The following is a 19637-nucleotide window of genomic DNA, read 5'->3' on the forward strand; positions in this document are numbered from 1 at the left end:
CACATTTTCCAAGGTACATGCACCTTTCTAGTGGGCACAATAATTGTACATACACTTTCCTTCAAAGCCTAAGCATGTGTAAGTGGGATAAAATGCTTTGAGATGAGCAAAGACTGTAACTTATCATTATAAAGACCATAGGGACATTAGAGACGTAACAGCTTCAAATAATGCTATAACAAGTCTGTAACAATCTATAAGCACAATTCTCCCACGTTTGACATATCTATTAATATGAGTAGTTCCTAGAGAAATATCCAACTTTAATAAATTCTAATTATATAGTTATCAATCCACTTCCTTACTGCAAAGATGCTAAATGGGTACAAGTTGGAAGAACACCCAACTAGGTTGGGTTTCATCCCTTGTAGTTGCATTTCACTGACAATTATCAAAGTATCACAGCCATGTCCATTCTATGCATTAGCATTTTACTGAAATGTAGCAAGGTGACACAACTGGGTTTGGTTTCATCCATTCTAGTTGCATTTCATTTGAGGGTATCAAGGTATCCCTACCACGTCCATTTTATGCATCAAGAAGTAATCGTTGCATTCTTAAAGCCACATCTATTTTAAGCATTTTGTCAAGTAATTCATGTGCAATCCCTAACCTACTAGATTTGACATAACCTACAATCCTTGCACTCTATGAAACCACATTCAAATCTATGTTTCCAAATATGTATAAATGTCGATGTGAATAGTGCGCACATCTTGCCTAATAATGTAAACACAAAATTACTTGCCTTGTTGCAAATATTATAAATTAATACATATGTAAGAATTCTCAAAAACAAGGTTGTGTTGTGGTTGCATTCATGAGCGTCAATGTTTCATTGGCATCTCCATTGTGGACATAACTAGAAGCCATTTCACTCCTTGAAACCACGTTTCTTTTAGTTTGTCAAACAAATAGTATGTAACCTTTATACATCCACATTTAGCATACATGATCCATGGCTACAAGAGAAGTTCCAACTTCCCATAACTACATCAAATTCAAACCCAATTCTAGTTATATCATCATAAATTTGATGCATTCTAGTAGAAAGTATGACCTTAAAAAATCCTTGATGATAGAGTTAAAGGTGAACATGGTGTGTATGTCTTCCCATTACTTGCATAAATAACATCATGGGATTCCATAGGAAGAACTTTTAGCATGTTTGGTTTGTCAAAATGTAGGCATGCATTAATAAAATTGGCCAAGACAGCATAAACTCAAACAACTCTAGTGAGTAAAAAACATGTTGATCAAGTTTAGTTGATGGTTCATCCTTCAAATGTATAGAACATCTTTTTATAATCATAAACCTTCCATTTAACAACTAACTTGGCATTTTGCAACGCATGATAACTTAGCTATATGTCAGAGGCAAAGATTATGTACTAGTTGCATTTTGTACTAAGAGAAATTCATTCATAAGAGAAGTAGCTCTACTAATACATATATAACAAATGGAAATAATGTTAATAGACCACCCAATGGGATTCTATATACATCAAAGAAATATATCTATTTGGAAATTAATTAAAAAATGAATGAGCAATAATGTGTATTTTTCACTTTGCACAAATATATTAATGTTACATAGGGACATGTTTCTAAGAGTAGGGCACACACTCCCTGTGCTCTTGAGATGTAAGTATTCTATGTTAATTTTACATAGTTCTATGTTGTTATAATCACTTGATCCCAATTATTAACTTCAATTAGAAATCAATTCAATCTTTGAGTAATCAATAGCAAATGTAGATAGAACAGTAAAAGCAATGTACAATAAGAGACGGTAAGAATCAATGACTGTTGGCATTATAGCTAATGTGTTGTCCTTGATGGCAATGTACTTGATAAAGTTGTACTTGATGTCAACATTAATGACTGTGGAACTCATGCATATTGGTGTAGATGCTACATATGATATGGACAGAGAAATGGTAGTTCAATCACTAGGGAGTGACAAAAGTGAAGTTTGAGAAAGTATATGCAGTTCCTGTGAAGAAGGGTCGCATACATACGCAAGTCTTGTAAGTGAAAGTCGCGTACAGAATTCGAACCATGGAAATATGGATACTAGGGGTCATTACCATGGTATTGACCCGTAGTAATTGAAGCAACAATGTTCATTTGATCTTGTCAACAAATACTAATGAAATTACCAAAATATTTACCTAAGGTATTGCCTAAGGCATAAGCTATATAAGGAGATGGAGATCAAGATGCTAGGTGTGCAAGAAAATAATCTATTCATGTGTGATGTGATTTGGAACATGTGTGCACTGGGGAGCAAGGAGATGGCTCAGATATGATAGATCTGAAAGTGTAGTAAAGACTAATGAAAATACTTGATTGATCTATTTATGCTTGTAATGTTAGATTTGCAGTTATGATGATGGTTTGATCCAAATATAGTAATGTGTGTTGTGATCTTGATTTAAAATATGTTGTGATTTGCAGTGAAGGTTTGATTGAGTAATTCAATATCTATATGTAGGTATGATTATGGTTTGTTGTACATGATTATCGTACATGGGCATTGTGCATGGTAGTCACGTATATACATTGATTTGTCTTATGGAAATTGCGTATATATACCAGGGTTTGTAGTGTTGCTTGATGATAACAGTTAATGAATTATGTTCTATATGTTGTTGTCTGCCAATGGTGTCTTGATTTGTATCTAGCAGTGTTGATTGGGTTGTGGCTTAGTATATTGATCAATGATGTTGCTGCATTATGATTGGGTATTTTAGTGAGACAATATTGATATATCTGATTTATTAGTGTGTCAATTTGACTGTATTTTCAGTAGTCAGTGATTTGAGATCTGTACGCAGGTTTTATGCAAAAGAAGTGTATATATACATAGGTTATCTTAAGACCAATCATATACATATTCTAAAGTTCATTTGTTCTAGTAGGGTTTTGTATTCTTTAGTTTGATGCTTCAGAGATTTAGTTGGTTTACAGTGCTTCAATGATTTATATTCAATATTTCAATTTGTCATGTTGGTTTGGGCTTATTGATGGTGTGAATCCAGTATGAAAATTTGATGAAATGCGGCCTACAGGTTGTTTGATGATTGTTTGACAGGTGGATCTAGTTTGAAACATTCTAAAAAGTGGTCCGAAGGGAGCTGAGGGTTGCATCCTTCAGTAAGGAGGTAGGATCTCCCTTCCGATAGGAGCTGATAAATGAGTTCAAGGGGTTTTGTCTCCCTTCCATTGGGTGTTGGAAAACGAATAGAGGTTGTAGCCTCTTGTAGGCGTGTGTCTACGTATTAGTAAGAGTCTACATCAGCACAAAATGTAATGAATATTTTATTTATATAATAAGAAAGAAGATAGAGACAGTGGCAGCAGTGGTTTTCTCCCACATTGGGTTTCCACCTAAAACCATGGTGTTCTATGTGTGTCGCTTATGTGTTGTCAGTTTTCTGTTTTTATTTCATACTCAAAATTTATTAATGCAGTGGTTAAAGATAAGCATATGATGGAACACATGAAAAAATAGTACACTGGATATACGTTGTTTTCTTTCACTGAAGTCGCATACATACGCCCATTGCTTTAAGAACAATAGTGTATAGAATTATGTATATGAAATTTAAATTTAAATTAAATTGAAATATTGATTCCGCCCCCCCACCATGCGCCCCCCCCCCCCCCCCCCCCCCCCCCCCCAAACCAATATTTTTCTGAACAATTGGAATCAAAGAAAGTCTCTTTGAAGAAGCTTGATCGCTTAAATGGATATCCATTAATATGAGTAGTCAAGAGGGACTATCTTTTATTAAGCCACCTTTTTTTAGTGGAACTAACTTTGTATTTTAGAAAGTCAGAATGTGATAATATTTACAGGCACTTGGATTTTATGTATGGGCAATTATTGAAGATGGATATCAATACCCAGCTTCCATTCCCACATATGATGTAGGGAAGAAAAAGTATGAGAGCAATGCAAAGTCACTTAATGATATCTTAGGAAGTTTTGTTGGAACTGAGTTTGTGAAAGTCATGCAGTTGAATACCGCAAAAGCAATATGAGACAATATGGCCCAAAGCTATGAAGGTGACACTAAGGTAAAACGTGTTAAACTTCAAATGTTTAGAATTCAATATGAGACTCTTAGATTGCATGATGATGAAAGTATTGAAAGATTTTTTCTTACAACAGATGAGATTGTTAACTCAACGAAAAAGCTTGGTGATGAAATAAAGGATTCTATTGTTGTTGAAAATATTTTAAGATCTATAACCTCAAAGTTTGATTCCAAAGTCTCTACCATTGAAGAAATGTAGGATTTGAAGAATCTTACTATTGAACAACTCCATGGGATCTTGACATCTTATGAGATGAGAAAAGGGGGTACATTAGGTATTATAGAAGAAACATTCAAAGCCACAAAAAAGGCAAAGAAAACAAAGAGTCTAAAGAAACAAGTTGTATTTCAGACGGCGAAGACGCCAGTATTGTGAAGAAATTCCAAGTAGGAACTAGCAAGTTCAAAGGTAAGATTCTCTTTAAATGCTTTACATATGGAAGAGTAGGTCAATATGTTGCTAAATGTCCTTATAAAGAAAATCATGAGAAAGAGAAGAGTGTTCCAAAGAAGAATGTTAACTTAAATTTTGATAGAAAGATTTTTTTTTACACTCATGAAAATAGTGAATATTTTTCCAATAAATAGGATGATGAATCAAATCATGATTATCAATTACTTATGGTATTTAAAGAACAATGTGTGGATGAATCTGATGATGTCTTTAAGGATGCTCTAGAACAAATTGATAGACTCAAGATCATAAACAAGAATCAAGAAAAGGAAATCAGTGTGTATAAGGAAAATACCCTTGTTGAAGAAATAACTCAGCTAAAAATATATCTAGAAGAAGCTAAATTATTTGAAGAAGATTTGAAGAAACAAGTGCAAGAAAAGGAAAGGCACTGTGAAAACTTAGAACTTGAAATTGTGGGTCTAAGAAAGGAAATTGAGAAAACAAAGGCTCTAAATATTAGATTTGCTAAAGGATGTGAGACTTTAGAAGAAATCATTAAAGTCTCCTATGATCAAGACAAGTTTTGGATATAATCCAAATGGTGAAACATCAAAACCTATGAAATCTTATGAAACAGGTACAAGAAGCTACGCCAATGTAGTAAAAGGAAGCAATCATCAACAAAATAATGAAGGATCAAATATTTCCCATGCAAAACAACCTTACTGTGAACATAAGGTAAGCTACTCAAGAAGGTATTATACTCCCAGATATTCTTACTTCAATGTTCAATGCTTCACTTGTCACAATTTTGGTCACAAAGCAGTTCATTGTGTTTCTTAAAAAAAGATTATGACTAAAGAAGCAAGAAAACAATAGAATGCAATCGGGACAAAGAAATCTTCTTATAATTGTTTTCTCACCTCTTTTGAATGAAATTAAATGTTCTATTTGCAATAATTTTGGTCGTGAAGAAACTGAATGCAGAAGCAGGATTAAGTCATATTATCAACATGAACATAAGACAATACCACTCAAGGTATGGAAAAAGAAAATTACTTCCTCTAAAAATTGTGGTCTAGCACTATATGCAGGAGATCAAGAGAATCTATGGTACATTGAAAGCATATGTTCAAAGCATATGATAGTTGACAAAGATAAGTTTGTTTCTTTTAATGAAATTAATAAAGAAAAAGATGTGACTTTTGGTAATAACTCACTTGTCGTTATCAAAGGGGAAGGATCTGTGATTTTAAAGAAAAAGGTCAAGGTTGAGAATGTAGTATTTTTTGATAGCTTAAGACATAACTTGTTAAGATTTAGCCAAATGTGTGATCAAGGGCATGAAGTTATTTTCAGATCAAAGAATTGTGTGGTAAGAAATCTGGATAGAGGTAAGATCATATTCAAGGGAACGAAAACTCCAGACAATGTCCATATCCTAGAGGGTGACAAAGAGCACTGTTTTTTTAACAAATTTGAAGAAAGATGGATTTGGCACATTAAAGGTTGGGGCACCTCAATTTTTCTCAATTATACAAATCAAGTAGGATGGGCGCAGTTTGTAACTTGCCCAACATTGCTCAACTTGAAAATAGCATTTGCAAATCATGTCAATTTGGTAAGAAATCCAGAGTTCAATTTAAGGTTAAATAAGGTACTTCAAGTAAACACCTTGGACTTCTTCACGTTGATTTATGTGGACGTATGAAAAATAAATCTCCTCATGGTGAATAATACTTCATATTATTTATTGGTGACTTTACAATAATGTGTTGGATTGGTTTACTGAAGTATAAAGATGAAGCATTTGAAAGATTTGAAATATTAAAGGCTATGGTAGAAAATGAATTGGATCTAAAAATCAAATGTCTTAGATCTGATAAAGGAAAAGAATTTATATCAAATGATTTTTTCAATTTTTATGAACAACATGGCATCAAAAGACAATTTTCTGTAGCTAAAAGCCCTCAACAAAATGGAGTGGAGGTTGGGTATTGATATCCACCTTCAGCGATTTCCCATACATCAGCTCCTAGTTCCTGCAAATATGCTCTCATTATGGTTTTCCAAAATATAAAGTTGTCTCCACTAAAAAAAGGTGGCTTGATAGAAGATACTTCCTCTTGATTGCTCATATTGATAGATCTCCCTTTAAGCAATCAAGCTTCTTCTTAGGGACTTTCTCTGATACCAATTCTTAGGAAAAATATTGGGTGGAAGAGGGGGCAGTTGAATTAGTATTTTGAATTCACTTAAACTTTCCATTTCATATTCAAAATTATGTACGCTATTGTTTTTTATGCAACCCGCGTGTGTACGCGACTCTAGTGAATGCAAACCGCACTTATCCAATTTACTTAATTTTTCATAACATCCATCAGTAAATTAACTTAACTATTGTAGTATTAATTAATTACCATCTAGGATGCAGTAAAGAACAAATAAGTTATATCACATAAGCACAACACATAGGACACCAGGATTTTAGGTGGGAACCCAATGTGGGAGAAAACCATCACTCTCGTCGTCTCTATCTTTTTTCTTATTATATAAAGATAATCTTCATTACATATTTTAGGCACCTACCTACAGGAAGCTACAGCCTCCACTAGTTCTCCAGCACCCACTGGAAGGGAGTTACAACCCCCTGATCTCGTTTATCAACTCCTACCGAAAGGGAGCACCTACCCCCTAAACAAATTTACTATCTACCACTGGTAGAAAGCTCTAACTTCCTTACTGAAGTCTCCAACCCTTAGAACCTCTTGTGGACCATGTTTCCGAATGTTTCACATTGGATCCATCTATCTCAAATAAACATCAAAACTTGTAGGTCACCTTTCATCATATTTTCACATTGGACCCACACCCAACATTATGCTCAATACAAAACTAAATACTAAATCTAAAATACAATTACTAAACCAACGGAATCATTGTAACATTATCCCAATATATATTGAAGCAAACCAATGCAACTAGATCAAATAGATGCATAGCCAAACTGCAACAAATATAAACCATCTAGATCAAGACATCATTGACAGACAACAACAAATACAACAGAACTCATCAACTACCATCATTAAGCAACACTAGAAACCCTCACAAGATATAACTTAGAATATATACACGACCATTATTAAGTAGACATGCGTATATATGCGCTTATCATGTGCAACACCCTCATACAAGTTTCAAAATACTGAAAGATATATCTCTAAATATATATGTGACTAAAGAGAAACAAATCCATGTATGTATGCAACTATTCATAAGAAAACCAACGTATAAATATTAAATTACTAAAACATACTTTTGGTTCCAAACACAATTCACATTTCGTAACTTTCACTGTCAAAACCACAGAATTCTGAAAACTCATTCGCATCACTACATTATTATTACCACAAATCCATCATGGTTAGCCATTTATACATTTGCAACAAGTAAATCAATCAACCATATATTTCAACATATCTTCAGATCTTTCAAATCTAAATCATCTCCTTTCTTCCTAGTGCACTTCTGTTTCCGCTCATGTGATTGGCATCATCGAACCAATGGATAGTCTACAGTTCAGCCGACAAGAGAAGATTGGACAGCGAGTTTTGTCCCCAGTCCCCATTATTCCTTCAAATTTTGCAAGAAAAGTGCATGGACTTCGTAGGCAAAACGAAAATTACCAAATAATGGTGGGATCATTATGGACCTGCTCCTCATTCATCTGAGAATGAGCATGACTAACCCTAACCCTAACCCTTCGTTCCCAATGGATATTCTACCATGGTCAGATTGCTACAAAGCGGTATCTGATCGCGCAATAGAAATGATTGCACCAAATATGGCCGAAGCGGTGGGCTCATCTTTGTCTGCACCGACTCCATACAACCCCTAGGCAATAGGGCTTTCGAAACTAGAGATGAGCGTCTTTTATGAAATTCCCTTTGAAAAAGTTGCCAAGCTTCTTGTTTGTTGTGGAGTATTCTTGCAAAATCGTCCTGCATTGTTTTCAATCAGGATTGGAATTGGAAAATAGACTTACCCATTAAATTGGATAGTTTTTGATAGTTTTCACAACTATCTACTAGTGTTCATTATCACAATTTCAACAAATTTCTTAACTATATTTAACACTCAAATCACCCTGTAACACACAAATTCTGTCAAATTCCATCCCTGTTTCCACGAATCAGCGCGCAGTAATTATGAAAGCCAAGTATATCGGAACACACAAATTATCTGTCAAATTCCAACCCTGTTTCCACGAATCAGCGCGCAGTAATTATGAAAGCCAAGTATATCGAAATGGAGCCCACTGTATCCTGATTGTCTCAAGTTTGGAAAAGCAAGGCATATACTCTTCATTCTTTAAACCGGGCAGCACTTTAACCAGTGGCAGTCTCGTGCATTAGGAACTGCAAAGGGCCACAACAACAAACGTAATTATAGGGGAGCAATCTTTAGCAGTCGTGCACACATTGTTTCTTGTACCAGATCTGCAAAATGCAGGACAACATCCGTGGCAATTGCAAAGGGCTTGTTCTTCTACATACTTTTGCTGTAGTTCCTTTATTTTGTCGGTATACTGTCACCTCTCAGTGTTTTCTTTATGACCTGCGGCTCATCGTTAAAATGATTGCGGGTGGAGATGGATGGCAGATCCTATTTCCACCTCCATGGCAAAGTTAATGCTATGGAGGTACCCCTCTGACAGCCGCAGACAGCCCGGTTGACGTCATTCATCCTCGACCATGCATCATGGCCCGCATCCCTCTCCGGCATGGCATGCATCCCTCTCCGGCTGCCCGATCCGCCCTCGCGCTTCCCCACTAAACTGAATTGAAATGACTACTACTGTCTCTGACAGATCGGTGACTGTACCGTACTTCACATCCACGCCTGCATATTAGTCGCGCTTCCTGTGATTTGAATTTTAAATTTGCTGTCCCGCCCTGTTCTGAAATCAGTTGTCCCGCCTTTTTATCATATAATTGTTTTGATGCATGCTCTTTCATCTAAACGTCCCCTGATACCGCGGATGCGCTGAACAATATCATGGGCAGCATCTTTGGATGCAGGTTCGAATCAATATGCTCGTTGTGCCCGCCTGGTGCCGTTTGTGAGAGCTTTCATTAGCAATATCATCGAAGAGCACCGTCATGTAGAGCAGGCTAGGGAAACCAATGATCAATCTGATTTTGTTGATGTTCTACCGTCGTTACATGGAGAAGATAAGGTGGATGAGGATGATATGATCGTTGTTCTCTGGTGCGTATACACGCTCTACCCACTTTAATTTCTTGGATGCAAGAAGCTTGTTTCCGGTTTCTTAATGTTTCATTTGTTCTTTCATGACAGGCAACATCACTGCCCTGATACTCTTCTTAGTTCCTTTGTGAGTTTTCCCAACTTATGTAGTCATTTAATGAGGAAACATATTGATGCATATATAATTCGTAATTGTTTATGATCCTATTGGTACTTTGCAGAATTACTTTCTGGAAGATTATTAAAAACAAATCGACAGAACAGTTCTCTGGATTTCCGTATGTTTCCACGCTTTTGAATTGCTTGCTTTCTGCATGGTATGGCATGCCGTTTGTATCATCCAATAACCTTCTAGTGAGCACGGTTAACGGAACTGGGGCCGTCATAGAATTCTTCTACGCAGTTGTGTTCATCTGCTATATTCGCGACAAGAAATACAGGGTAAGTATAGTATTGATTAATAAATTTGTTTCTGAGCAGGGTGATGCCCATTTGAATGACGGTGGATGAAACAGGGGAAGATATTTGGCCTTCTGGTAGCTGTTCTCAGTTTTTTTGCAATGGTTGTCCTGGTATCGCTCTTGGCAATGCACGGAAAAGTTAGGAGGTTATTTTGCGGCTTCGTTTGCGCCATCTTCTCCATCTGCATGTACGGGTCTCCTCTGTCAGTAATGGTAAATCTCTCTACTTCCTCTTTAGCAAAACCAATTTTCAGTGAGCATTGTTTAAGTCAGCATAACGGTCAAGAGAATGCGGTTTTTTCCAATAATTTACATTTATGCCTTATTATGATATGTGAAGTGACCTGAAGCGCGATTTCGATGATGTGCAGAGGTTGGTGATTAAGACGAAGAGCGTAAAGTATATGCCGTTCTTCCTGTCTCTCTTTGTATTCCTATGCGGCACCTCCTGGTTCATATTCGGCCTCTTGGGAAACGATCCATTCGTTTATGTACGTTTAACAATACTTACCATAGATGATAAATATATTTGCACGACAATTATAAACATTCACCTTTTGGGTAACTTAGATAAAAAAAATTCTGTTTCATGATTCAATAACCTTCATCATAAAGATCTTTTACAGAAGTAAAAATTGTATAACAAAATAAAATAGGTAAGTATTCAAATTACTTGTCCGAGAACATCATTAAACATGACTGCATAGCATGATCGAAATCAAAGCTGTAGATATAATACTTTTAATTCAGTGTATTATCCTTTAAAATCTACAAGTAACAAAGAATAAAGTAAATATTTTTAAGCATTACACGTTCAGTTCTCTATTATATGCCTTTACCTGCAATCTTTACCGTTGCAACCTAAAATCCTTATAAAACCCGAATTTGGGTAACTCTATTCTAGTGTAACTCTATGTTAGCGCTGTATTTATGAGATGGAGGTGTTAAATTTTTCAATGGTTTTATGGATCCACAGGTACCAAATGGGTCTGGAAGTTTCCTCGGAGCATTGCAGTTGATTCTGTATGTTATTTACAAAGACTGGAAGAATACGAACAACGACAGTGCTACATCGTCTCCTCCTCCAGAAAAAGAGGCAAAGCTACAGGACGTTTATCAAATGAGCCAAGTGGAAAAGGAACAAGGCCGCGTTGATCAAATGAGCCAAGTTGAAAAGGGATATGTTTTTAAATGAGCGAAGTGGAAAAGGGATTTTATGGGCAGGCAAAAGCTTATACTATGGAATGGACATTAAACGTGAATGGAATGGAAATTAAAGTGTAGTATTAAGCAACGAGGAGAATGGAATGGAAATTAAAGTGCAGTAATAAGAAATTTTGTTCAACAACATAATTTGTTGTGAAATAATTTTTACATCTATGTTATAGATGTGTGTAACATAGGTGTGTATTACGAGTTGGTTGTTAATGGTTGAGAGTTTTTATTGGATTTACTCTGTCATCTACTTTTATTTATGTAACTATGCTTTTATCAATAAACCAATAAAGTATAGTGTGATTGGTCTCTGGTGTGTAACTATGTTTGTTTTTGGTAGTTTTTTATGTTTGTCTTTGGTAGTTTTTCCAAATTGGTATCAGAGTTAGTTCCACCATGAGAGGCTATAATTATGCAAATTCTACAAGTTTAAATCATTATATATGAGATAGTGCAGGAAGGTGATTGTGTATTTTTCATGTGTTTATATTTTTGTGTGCATGTGTGTTGTTCTACTATTTAATTGAAGAAGCAATCATTGCCTTATTGTGATTTGATGTGGATATAGTCAAGTTGTCATTAGTGACGAATCCATTAGTGGAATTGTTGAACCCATACCAGATCAGATGTGATATCCAGAGCTAAATAGGGAACATCATCGTTATTATTTTGAAGGGTTGAGATCTTACATTTTGAGTAGGATCTCGTGTATGTATATGAAGTTGTATGAAATCCTCGTAAAACTTTGTGGTGTGGGTTCCAGTTTTCCTATGTTGCAATATGTCATTATTATTATTGAAGTGTGTAATGATGAACTGAAAGTTATTATTGAATAAAGTAACATAGTTTGTATTGAATAAAGTAACATAGTTTGAGTTAGTGGTTATGTTATTTTGTTCCAATAAAACATATCACTAATTTGGTTATGTTTATATTCCATTATATGTGGGTGGTCAAATTGTTTTTCAAATGCTTCAAGATTAACAATTATCATTTATCTTTGTGTGTATGTTAAAAATAGTCAAGTTGTATGATTGACTTCTCAATATACAAAATACCAAAACCATTTAACTATATAACTATCAAAATTGTAATTATCTTTTTGTGTATGTTAAAAATTGTCAAGTTGTATGATTGACTTCTCAATATACACACTACCCAAACTATTTAATTATATAACTATGAAAATTGCAATTCAATGCATTTTGATAGATAGAAGTAAGTCCATACAGTGATTCAATAACAAATTATTTTTCTTTGTAGTCAAGAGCCTTTGGTCGTACAAGTATGTCAATGATGGTCACAAGCTGTTAAATTAGTCAAGTGATGTGCTTGAAGTTTTGGCGGAGAGAGAGGGTAGTATGTGAGGCTCCACTGTGGGTGTAGGTGTTAATGAAGATCAACAAAACAAAGATCAATATTGCTATTGTAATTTGTGATTTTAATATTTGACATGTAAACATTAAGGGAAGGGCTTGGAAGTAATAGTTCCATGTGTATTACATGTGTGTTACACATTGTTAATTGTTGTGAGCTTTTAGGTTAGCTATTTTTAGTAATTATGATCAGTGATCTATTTTGATATATGTAACTATTGATTAATTAATAAAATATAGTGTGACTTTTGTTTGGTGTATAACTATGTCTTCTTTGTTCTTTTTTAAATGTTCCTTCAATTATTATTCCATTGGAGGTTAGTGAGTGCAAAATTTCCTAATAGAAGATATGTGTGAATCTTTGTTTGGGTTCTAACACCTTTGCTCTTCAAGGTGGATAAAATATCATTCTTGTAATGCAATGCAATTCATCATTATTAAATAAGTTTTATGGAGTTGTATGAGTCCAATTAATGTGAAGAGGGCTTATTAGAAAGTTTTTCCCCATTGATAAAAGTGGTATATATAGAGATATAAAAATTGTAAAAGATATCTTTTGGAATAAATTTTAAACTAAATTTTGTACAGTCATAGAGGCAGTTGTGCACAATGATTCCATATTAATGGAAGCATATTGTTCTCGCTCATATGGCCATTGTATTCCCTACACTAATTACTTTAGAAGAACACCAAGATAACAATTGTTTTCTCACTCCCAATATTTCTATTGGGTATCATACAAGTGATACAAGTGGTACCAAATTAAATTTTTATACCAGTAGTACAAATGGTATGAGAGCAAGTGGTACAAGTGGTGCGTAGTACAAATGGTATGAGAGCAAGTGGTACAAGTGGTGCGTGTAGATCTGAAGGGGTTAGTCCCTCTTGTGAGTAGGTCCTTATAAACATTGATGTAATCAAAGCTGGGGCTTCTGATTTACATCATAATAAAAATAAGCTTTGTGTTTTTCTCTAGGATTCGTTTCCAAGTAAAATCACTATGTACATTTGTCATGTGAATAAGGTCTTGCTATTTGCCAATTTTATTAGATTGAATGATTTGTTAAAGGAGTGTACAATTTGTAAAATATTGATTCATGCCCCCACCTCCCTTGGTATATCCTAATTCCCAATAATTTTCTAGTATTCTCGTTCTTAGATCCATTCACAATGATCAAGCTTTGGACTTGCTAGAAATAGAACCAAATCCAATTTGTGGTTCAAAATGAACAAATTGTATTCCTCATTCATTGTTGCTTCCAAGTTGGGATTTCTTTTATCCTCTTCATAAAATTGAGGATCAAAAGATAATATGACATAATAATACAAGGGCATGCATGGTTCCGTTGCTATAAGTGCATGTTGAATTTCTTCCACTTAATATATTTTGGAAAGATAATCTAACAAATTACTGTGATGCACCCGTTCTATGTCAATGGTGGTGGTGAATCTGAATCTTCTACTACTTGCTCAATAGGTTTGGAATTTTCATTTCAAGTGTAAGAAGAATCATAATCTTGAATACTGGCATATGGAAGTGGTGGAGGTTATGGAGCAGGTTCCTATGGAGTTGCATGTAGAGGATCTTCTTCAAACTTTATAGTTTTTTGTGGACATATCTAACAACCTACCTCGTTTGAATCCTTCTGAATATCCAACGAACATGCACTCCTTACTCTGTGGCTCTAAATAGTTTCACCTATCCAATGATATTTAATCCCATTCTCATGATCCAAGGATATGGAGATGGGTGACTTCCGATCTCTTAGTGCAGCATGACTCACAAGGAGTTTTGTGTTTCGTGGATTCATGTGGTACTTTGTTCTAGATGTAAGAAACATAGTTGATTATTTAAGACCATAACTTTGAAGGTAATGAGTTTGCATGCATCATGCAGTTGGTAATTTCTTTTAGTCTCCTATTCTTCCTTTATACCACATCATATTGATTGTATGACACTATGTGTTGAACTAGATAACTCCATCTGAACAAAGCCTTTCCATGCCTTTGTTCACATACTCCCCCCTATTCTCTATGTGCAACATTTTGATGCCTTTCCTATTTTTTCTACATGTGGTTTAATGTCCTGGAAAAGTTCAAAGACCTCTAACTTGGATTTAATAAAATAGACCCAAATTTAACGTTACTAGTTGTCTATGAACGTAAGAGACTACCTCACCTTTTATCATAGATGGTTTAGGAAAATATCTAGTGATATCATTTTGCATGAGATTAAGGGTTGATGATGGCCTTCTTGCATTTCCTTTCTTCAAATATCCTCTAGATGTTTTCCCATAATATAGCCATGGAAAAATCCTTCAAAAGATTGAATGTTGGGAATCCTTGTAACCATTCCTTCTCTATTAATTTGTTGTAGGTACTTGTAGTTCAAGTGTCGAAAAATTGCGTGTCCCAATGGACTCTCTTTGTTTGCATGTGTTACTAACATAATCTAAGAAGATTCGGAAGCAAAATGAAAAGGAATAAAACCTTGCAGAAAGGTCTACTTTACCTAGAATAACTATAGAGCCATTTGTCATCTTACAAATGCTAACAGTCTCAGGTGTAAATTCTACTGGCTTTCCTCTACAAAAATTCATTGTCTGGTAGACTCATAGTATGAGTATGGATTAAATAGGTCATCAAAGAAACCATTATCCCTATCTACTCTTCTTTTTCCACGTACTTTGATAAGGGTATTATCTCCCATAAGTATGGGAGGACCAGAAATGTTTCCATGGTCAAAAAGGAATCTCTTAAGGTATCCATATGGTGTGGTTCTACACTGTGAATAATTTAAGAATAATTGATCTAAACTTAAACATGAACACAAAAACTTACACATATAATCATAAACAGAGAGATGCAATAGAAAAAACCTTCATTTCATTAATAGAAGAATACTCAACTATGCTTATAAACATAATGGAAATAAGATAGTGTTGGCTATGTGGGGCTTGACCTAGGTTCAAATGCGATTTTAGCCAAGCAAATCCCTGTACCACTAGCCCTTTCTGCAACAGTCTATGGAACTTGGACTGAGGTCTCACTCGAAGCAGTATGGGAGGGTGCTAGAACAAAGTTTCGGCACCGTGGGGATGTCTGGTAGGTGGCGATAGGGATGCAATCAAACCTCCATGCTTATTGGACACGAGCATGTTGCTTCCTGTGTTATTACCTTCATGCAGCTCTAGCCGCAGCACGACCCGTGTTAGTTACGCAAGTCTTCCTTAATTAAGTTATAATTGCTAATTAATTAGAATTTTGTCATACGTAAGCATTCATACCAGTGTTTATCAAGTGTAGACATATAAATAACTAGATAACAATAATGCATAACATCAAAATATAGATCCATGAACAGATGGAATGTACTTTGAATCAAGCTTATCTTTATTAATAATATTTTTCATGTTCAATTCAATTACAGACCCAACTACGCCCTACGCACTTAGCTATAGGGGTCTGCGCACTGAGCTGCAGACTCTACTAGGCCTCTGTGCACTGAGCTACAGAGCCTCTTCCTACTGCTGCGACCCAATACGCTTCAACTTCCCTTCATTCTATAACCATGCCTTCGCATCTATCTATTAGTTGCTTGCCAAAAAACTATCTTTACACTTAGAGCTTCTCTCTATTTATAAAATCCCATGGTCCGCGGACCATGGGTAGGTCGACACAACTTTACATTATTTTACAATTCTTAGGACGGACAACCCTATGACTCATCCTAGACTTTTGCACTCCGCGCCCACACTTTACGGAGTCTTATATTATAATTGACCAAAACTCAGGCTTTAAGCCCCAAAACCTACTGTGGGGGATCCCATGCCCAACAGGGCCCCAACACAATCATCGTGACTCATCCCTAGTCACTCTGTTGGTGCATCAATCTTTCCGTGAAGTCCATCCAGCAGGTCTCGCACAACATGTGTGTCCATGGTAGACTATTCTGCTATCTGTTGTACTTGTTTCACATGTATCTCTAAACCTTTGTGAGTAGGGTCACATTCCTATCTAACCGCATAGAGTTCCTGCATTTGTTCTAGCATGTCTTCAATGGTAGCTGTAATTGTAAAAGCTTCATCAATCCATGGTTGGATGCATGCTTTAAGCAGGGCTTCTTTTTGTTGCCCGACGTCTAATTGGTCCTTCAGTGCCCTTGCCTACAGTAGTTTGGCGAGTCGTTGAGTAAGGACAACCGTCTGCATGGTCTGGCGGATACTGTCATACTCTTGTTGCAACTCACTCACCTCTGTCTCTAGGCGTTGTAGTTTTGGATCTTCCTGCAGTTATGTAAGCATGGTTAGTGCTTGATCCAACATACCGGTGCAATCCTGTGTCGCCTGGCCAATTTGATCCAACCCCGTCTAGATAGCATAGGCATGTTGCTCTCTGACTTTTGGGGGCGTGGAGGGCTGTGCCTTCAATCGCAACTCGACGATCTGTAGGTTCAGCTCCAACTAAACCTTCGTCATTTCCTCCCTGGCCTTGTGGACTCTGGTCACCAATCTATGGTCCCGCTCTGCTGCTAGTAGCTCTGTAGGCACGACCAACTTTGGGACGCTCCTACACGCATCCTCTACAATGTGCTCCCGTCTAGGAGCCTGTGCAATCAACTCATCACACTGGAGGCTGAGCTAATCCATGTTTAGTTTCTGCTCATTCAAGACCTGGATCGCGCGGCCTTCCCTAGCGCAGAGCTTTGTGATGACCCCATCCTATAACTAGTACAAGGTTTCATACGGCAGGGCTACCAAGTTTAAGCCGACGCCTTTCATGCTACTCATCGCAGCCCGGTCAACCTCGCTTGCTGCTGCTAGGGCACCATCAGGCGAAATGAAAGGGTTGTCCATATAGGCGCGCAACGTCTGTCCGGCTTCTATGATTCCTGCTATGACGTACAAAGCCATTGTACCTATTTGGGAGGGCTATACATGTAAGCCTTATAGCTGCGCGCTGAGCGCCCCCAACACAGTGTTCTGATCCATCCTCAGTTCCTTGAGTGCATCCTTTGTGAACTCACGAGTCGTTTCGCCGATGTCAAACAGATCACCTTCTGTGAGCATGATTAGGTCAAAAGACGTCTTTGGCACCTTTACCTTCTTCCTAGGAGTTGTTTTCTTAGGGCCGCGTGGCCGCTTGAGTTGGGTTGATGCTGAACCGGGGTCTGTGCACTCTTATGTCTTGTCCACTTCCCTGGTTTGTTTCCCTGTGGACATCTCCCAGCCCTCCTTGGGGTCTTTTGTGGCCATTGTTGTGATTTCTGCCATCTGCGCTGCTGCTGCTACATCGGTTGTCTTCCACTGTGCGGCTACTTCTTGTTCGTAGTGCCTCTTTTCAGCTAGTTGTGTGATGCATAGCTTGGTGTCCTTCTTTCTTTGCTGGGATGTGGCCTTCTCCATTTCTACCAAGTCCAAGGTATGCCACTCTAGAGGCCATGACTCCATTACTGCGAAGATCGCATCATCTGTTGTTATGAACGGAAGCTTCACCCATTTTTGTGCTAGATCCTTGCATGCCCAAATATACAGGTTATTCATATCTACTTTGAACTCTGTCGAGCTCTGCAAGCTGTTATAAACTGTATGGAACAGGCACGACCTTCGATTGATCCACATTCGGATGCTCGTCTCCATGAACACCCAGAACACCTTTGTCTTGCGAATTCTCTTCGCATCTTCGTAGCCCAGAGCAAGGTGTACCTCACGGCTTCAGGAAAATCATCCTCAATATTGGGAAACTGGCTATCCTTGGGTAGTTCCCCTACAACCAACAAGATGGATAAGAGAAACCATGCATAGTGGAAGGTCTTACCCTACTCCTAGGCCTCCTTGCAGTTTGTCAGAAACTCCTCGTAGAGGAACTACACCCAATTGAACTGTACCCCCTCTGTGCACTGCTCTTCCAACGCAATCACATACATTAGTACTTCGTCGGTGCGACATTTCCTCATCAACTTGTCGGCTAGCGGTTAGGTGGCTATGCACACCCCTTTGCCCTTAATTCTTGCTATTGCGTACCCCCTCTTTTTCTTCTCTAGTTTATACTTCACCTTCATGGCTTCTGCGAGGGCCAAGTCACTACTTTTTCCCGCTATGGTCGCGGTGTGTGTCCTTTGAAGGGAAGTTAAGAAATTATGTGAATTAGGTTGGCCATGATGGGAATAGGCTCCTCCAGCCAAATATACCCGTCATGCATTAGGAACGACAACTGCCTGATGACGAAAATGTTGATTGGCGTGTGGTGGTAGTGGGGTATCCATCGTAGATGGAGTAAACCAACCTTCTGCACATCGTGCAACCATTTCTGCTTCATTAACCTCTCTGTGGCCAGGTGTGGGAACTTCTCGCTACCCATGAGGTCCTAGTCCTCGAAATTCATGGTAGGTATTCGTCCCAAAGGTAGACCTTCAAACGTTATACTTTTAGGGAGGAGTAGGGTCTAGAGCGCACTCCTTGTGGCCTCCAGGCCTTTCAGTATCTTGGCTTTCCCTTTCCATGGGGGGACATATGTAGGTAACTTTGTTTCGAAAGGCATTGGTGAGACATGATTTGCCTCATTGTCTTGCACCTAAATTTGAGCAATTAGAGCTTGCAAGTCTTTCTCCTCCTCATCTGATTCAATAGTGATGGATTTTCCCTTTTCTACCATTGAGAATTTGCCAAACCGTGGTTTTCTTGGGGATACAAGGACTCGACCCATAATCTTCTTATCTTTCTATGGTCGTGGCGTTCGTGGTGATTTTGGAACTTCTAGTGAAACTGCTGCCTCTCTAGGCTCCTCATGGGCCATATGGGGCTCCACG

General features: G+C 37.3%; 1 protein-coding gene across 1 annotated transcript in view; it reads left to right on the plus strand.

Moving 5' to 3' along the window:
* The window catches only part of LOC149267227 (bidirectional sugar transporter SWEET2a-like), a 46829-nt gene extending 35071 nt beyond the window's left edge, over window positions 1-11758 (plus strand). The window contains exons 4-8 of the mRNA XM_089410544.1: window positions 9868-9904; window positions 9999-10218; window positions 10293-10451; window positions 10610-10729; window positions 11215-11758. Of these exons, the coding sequence (XP_089266670.1) occupies window positions 9868-9904; window positions 9999-10218; window positions 10293-10451; window positions 10610-10729; window positions 11215-11433 (755 nt within the window). The 3' untranslated portion in view covers window positions 11434-11758. The remainder of the gene's footprint in view (window positions 1-9867; window positions 9905-9998; window positions 10219-10292; window positions 10452-10609; window positions 10730-11214) is intronic.
* The last annotated feature ends 7879 nt before the right edge of the window (window positions 11759-19637 follow it).

Source organism: Pinus tabuliformis, chromosome 6 (assembly GCF_031772625.1).
Source record: "Pinus tabuliformis cultivar Carrire ecotype Pingquan chromosome 6, CPIR1, whole genome shotgun sequence".
Classification (NCBI taxonomy): domain Eukaryota; kingdom Viridiplantae; phylum Streptophyta; class Pinopsida; order Pinales; family Pinaceae; genus Pinus; species Pinus tabuliformis.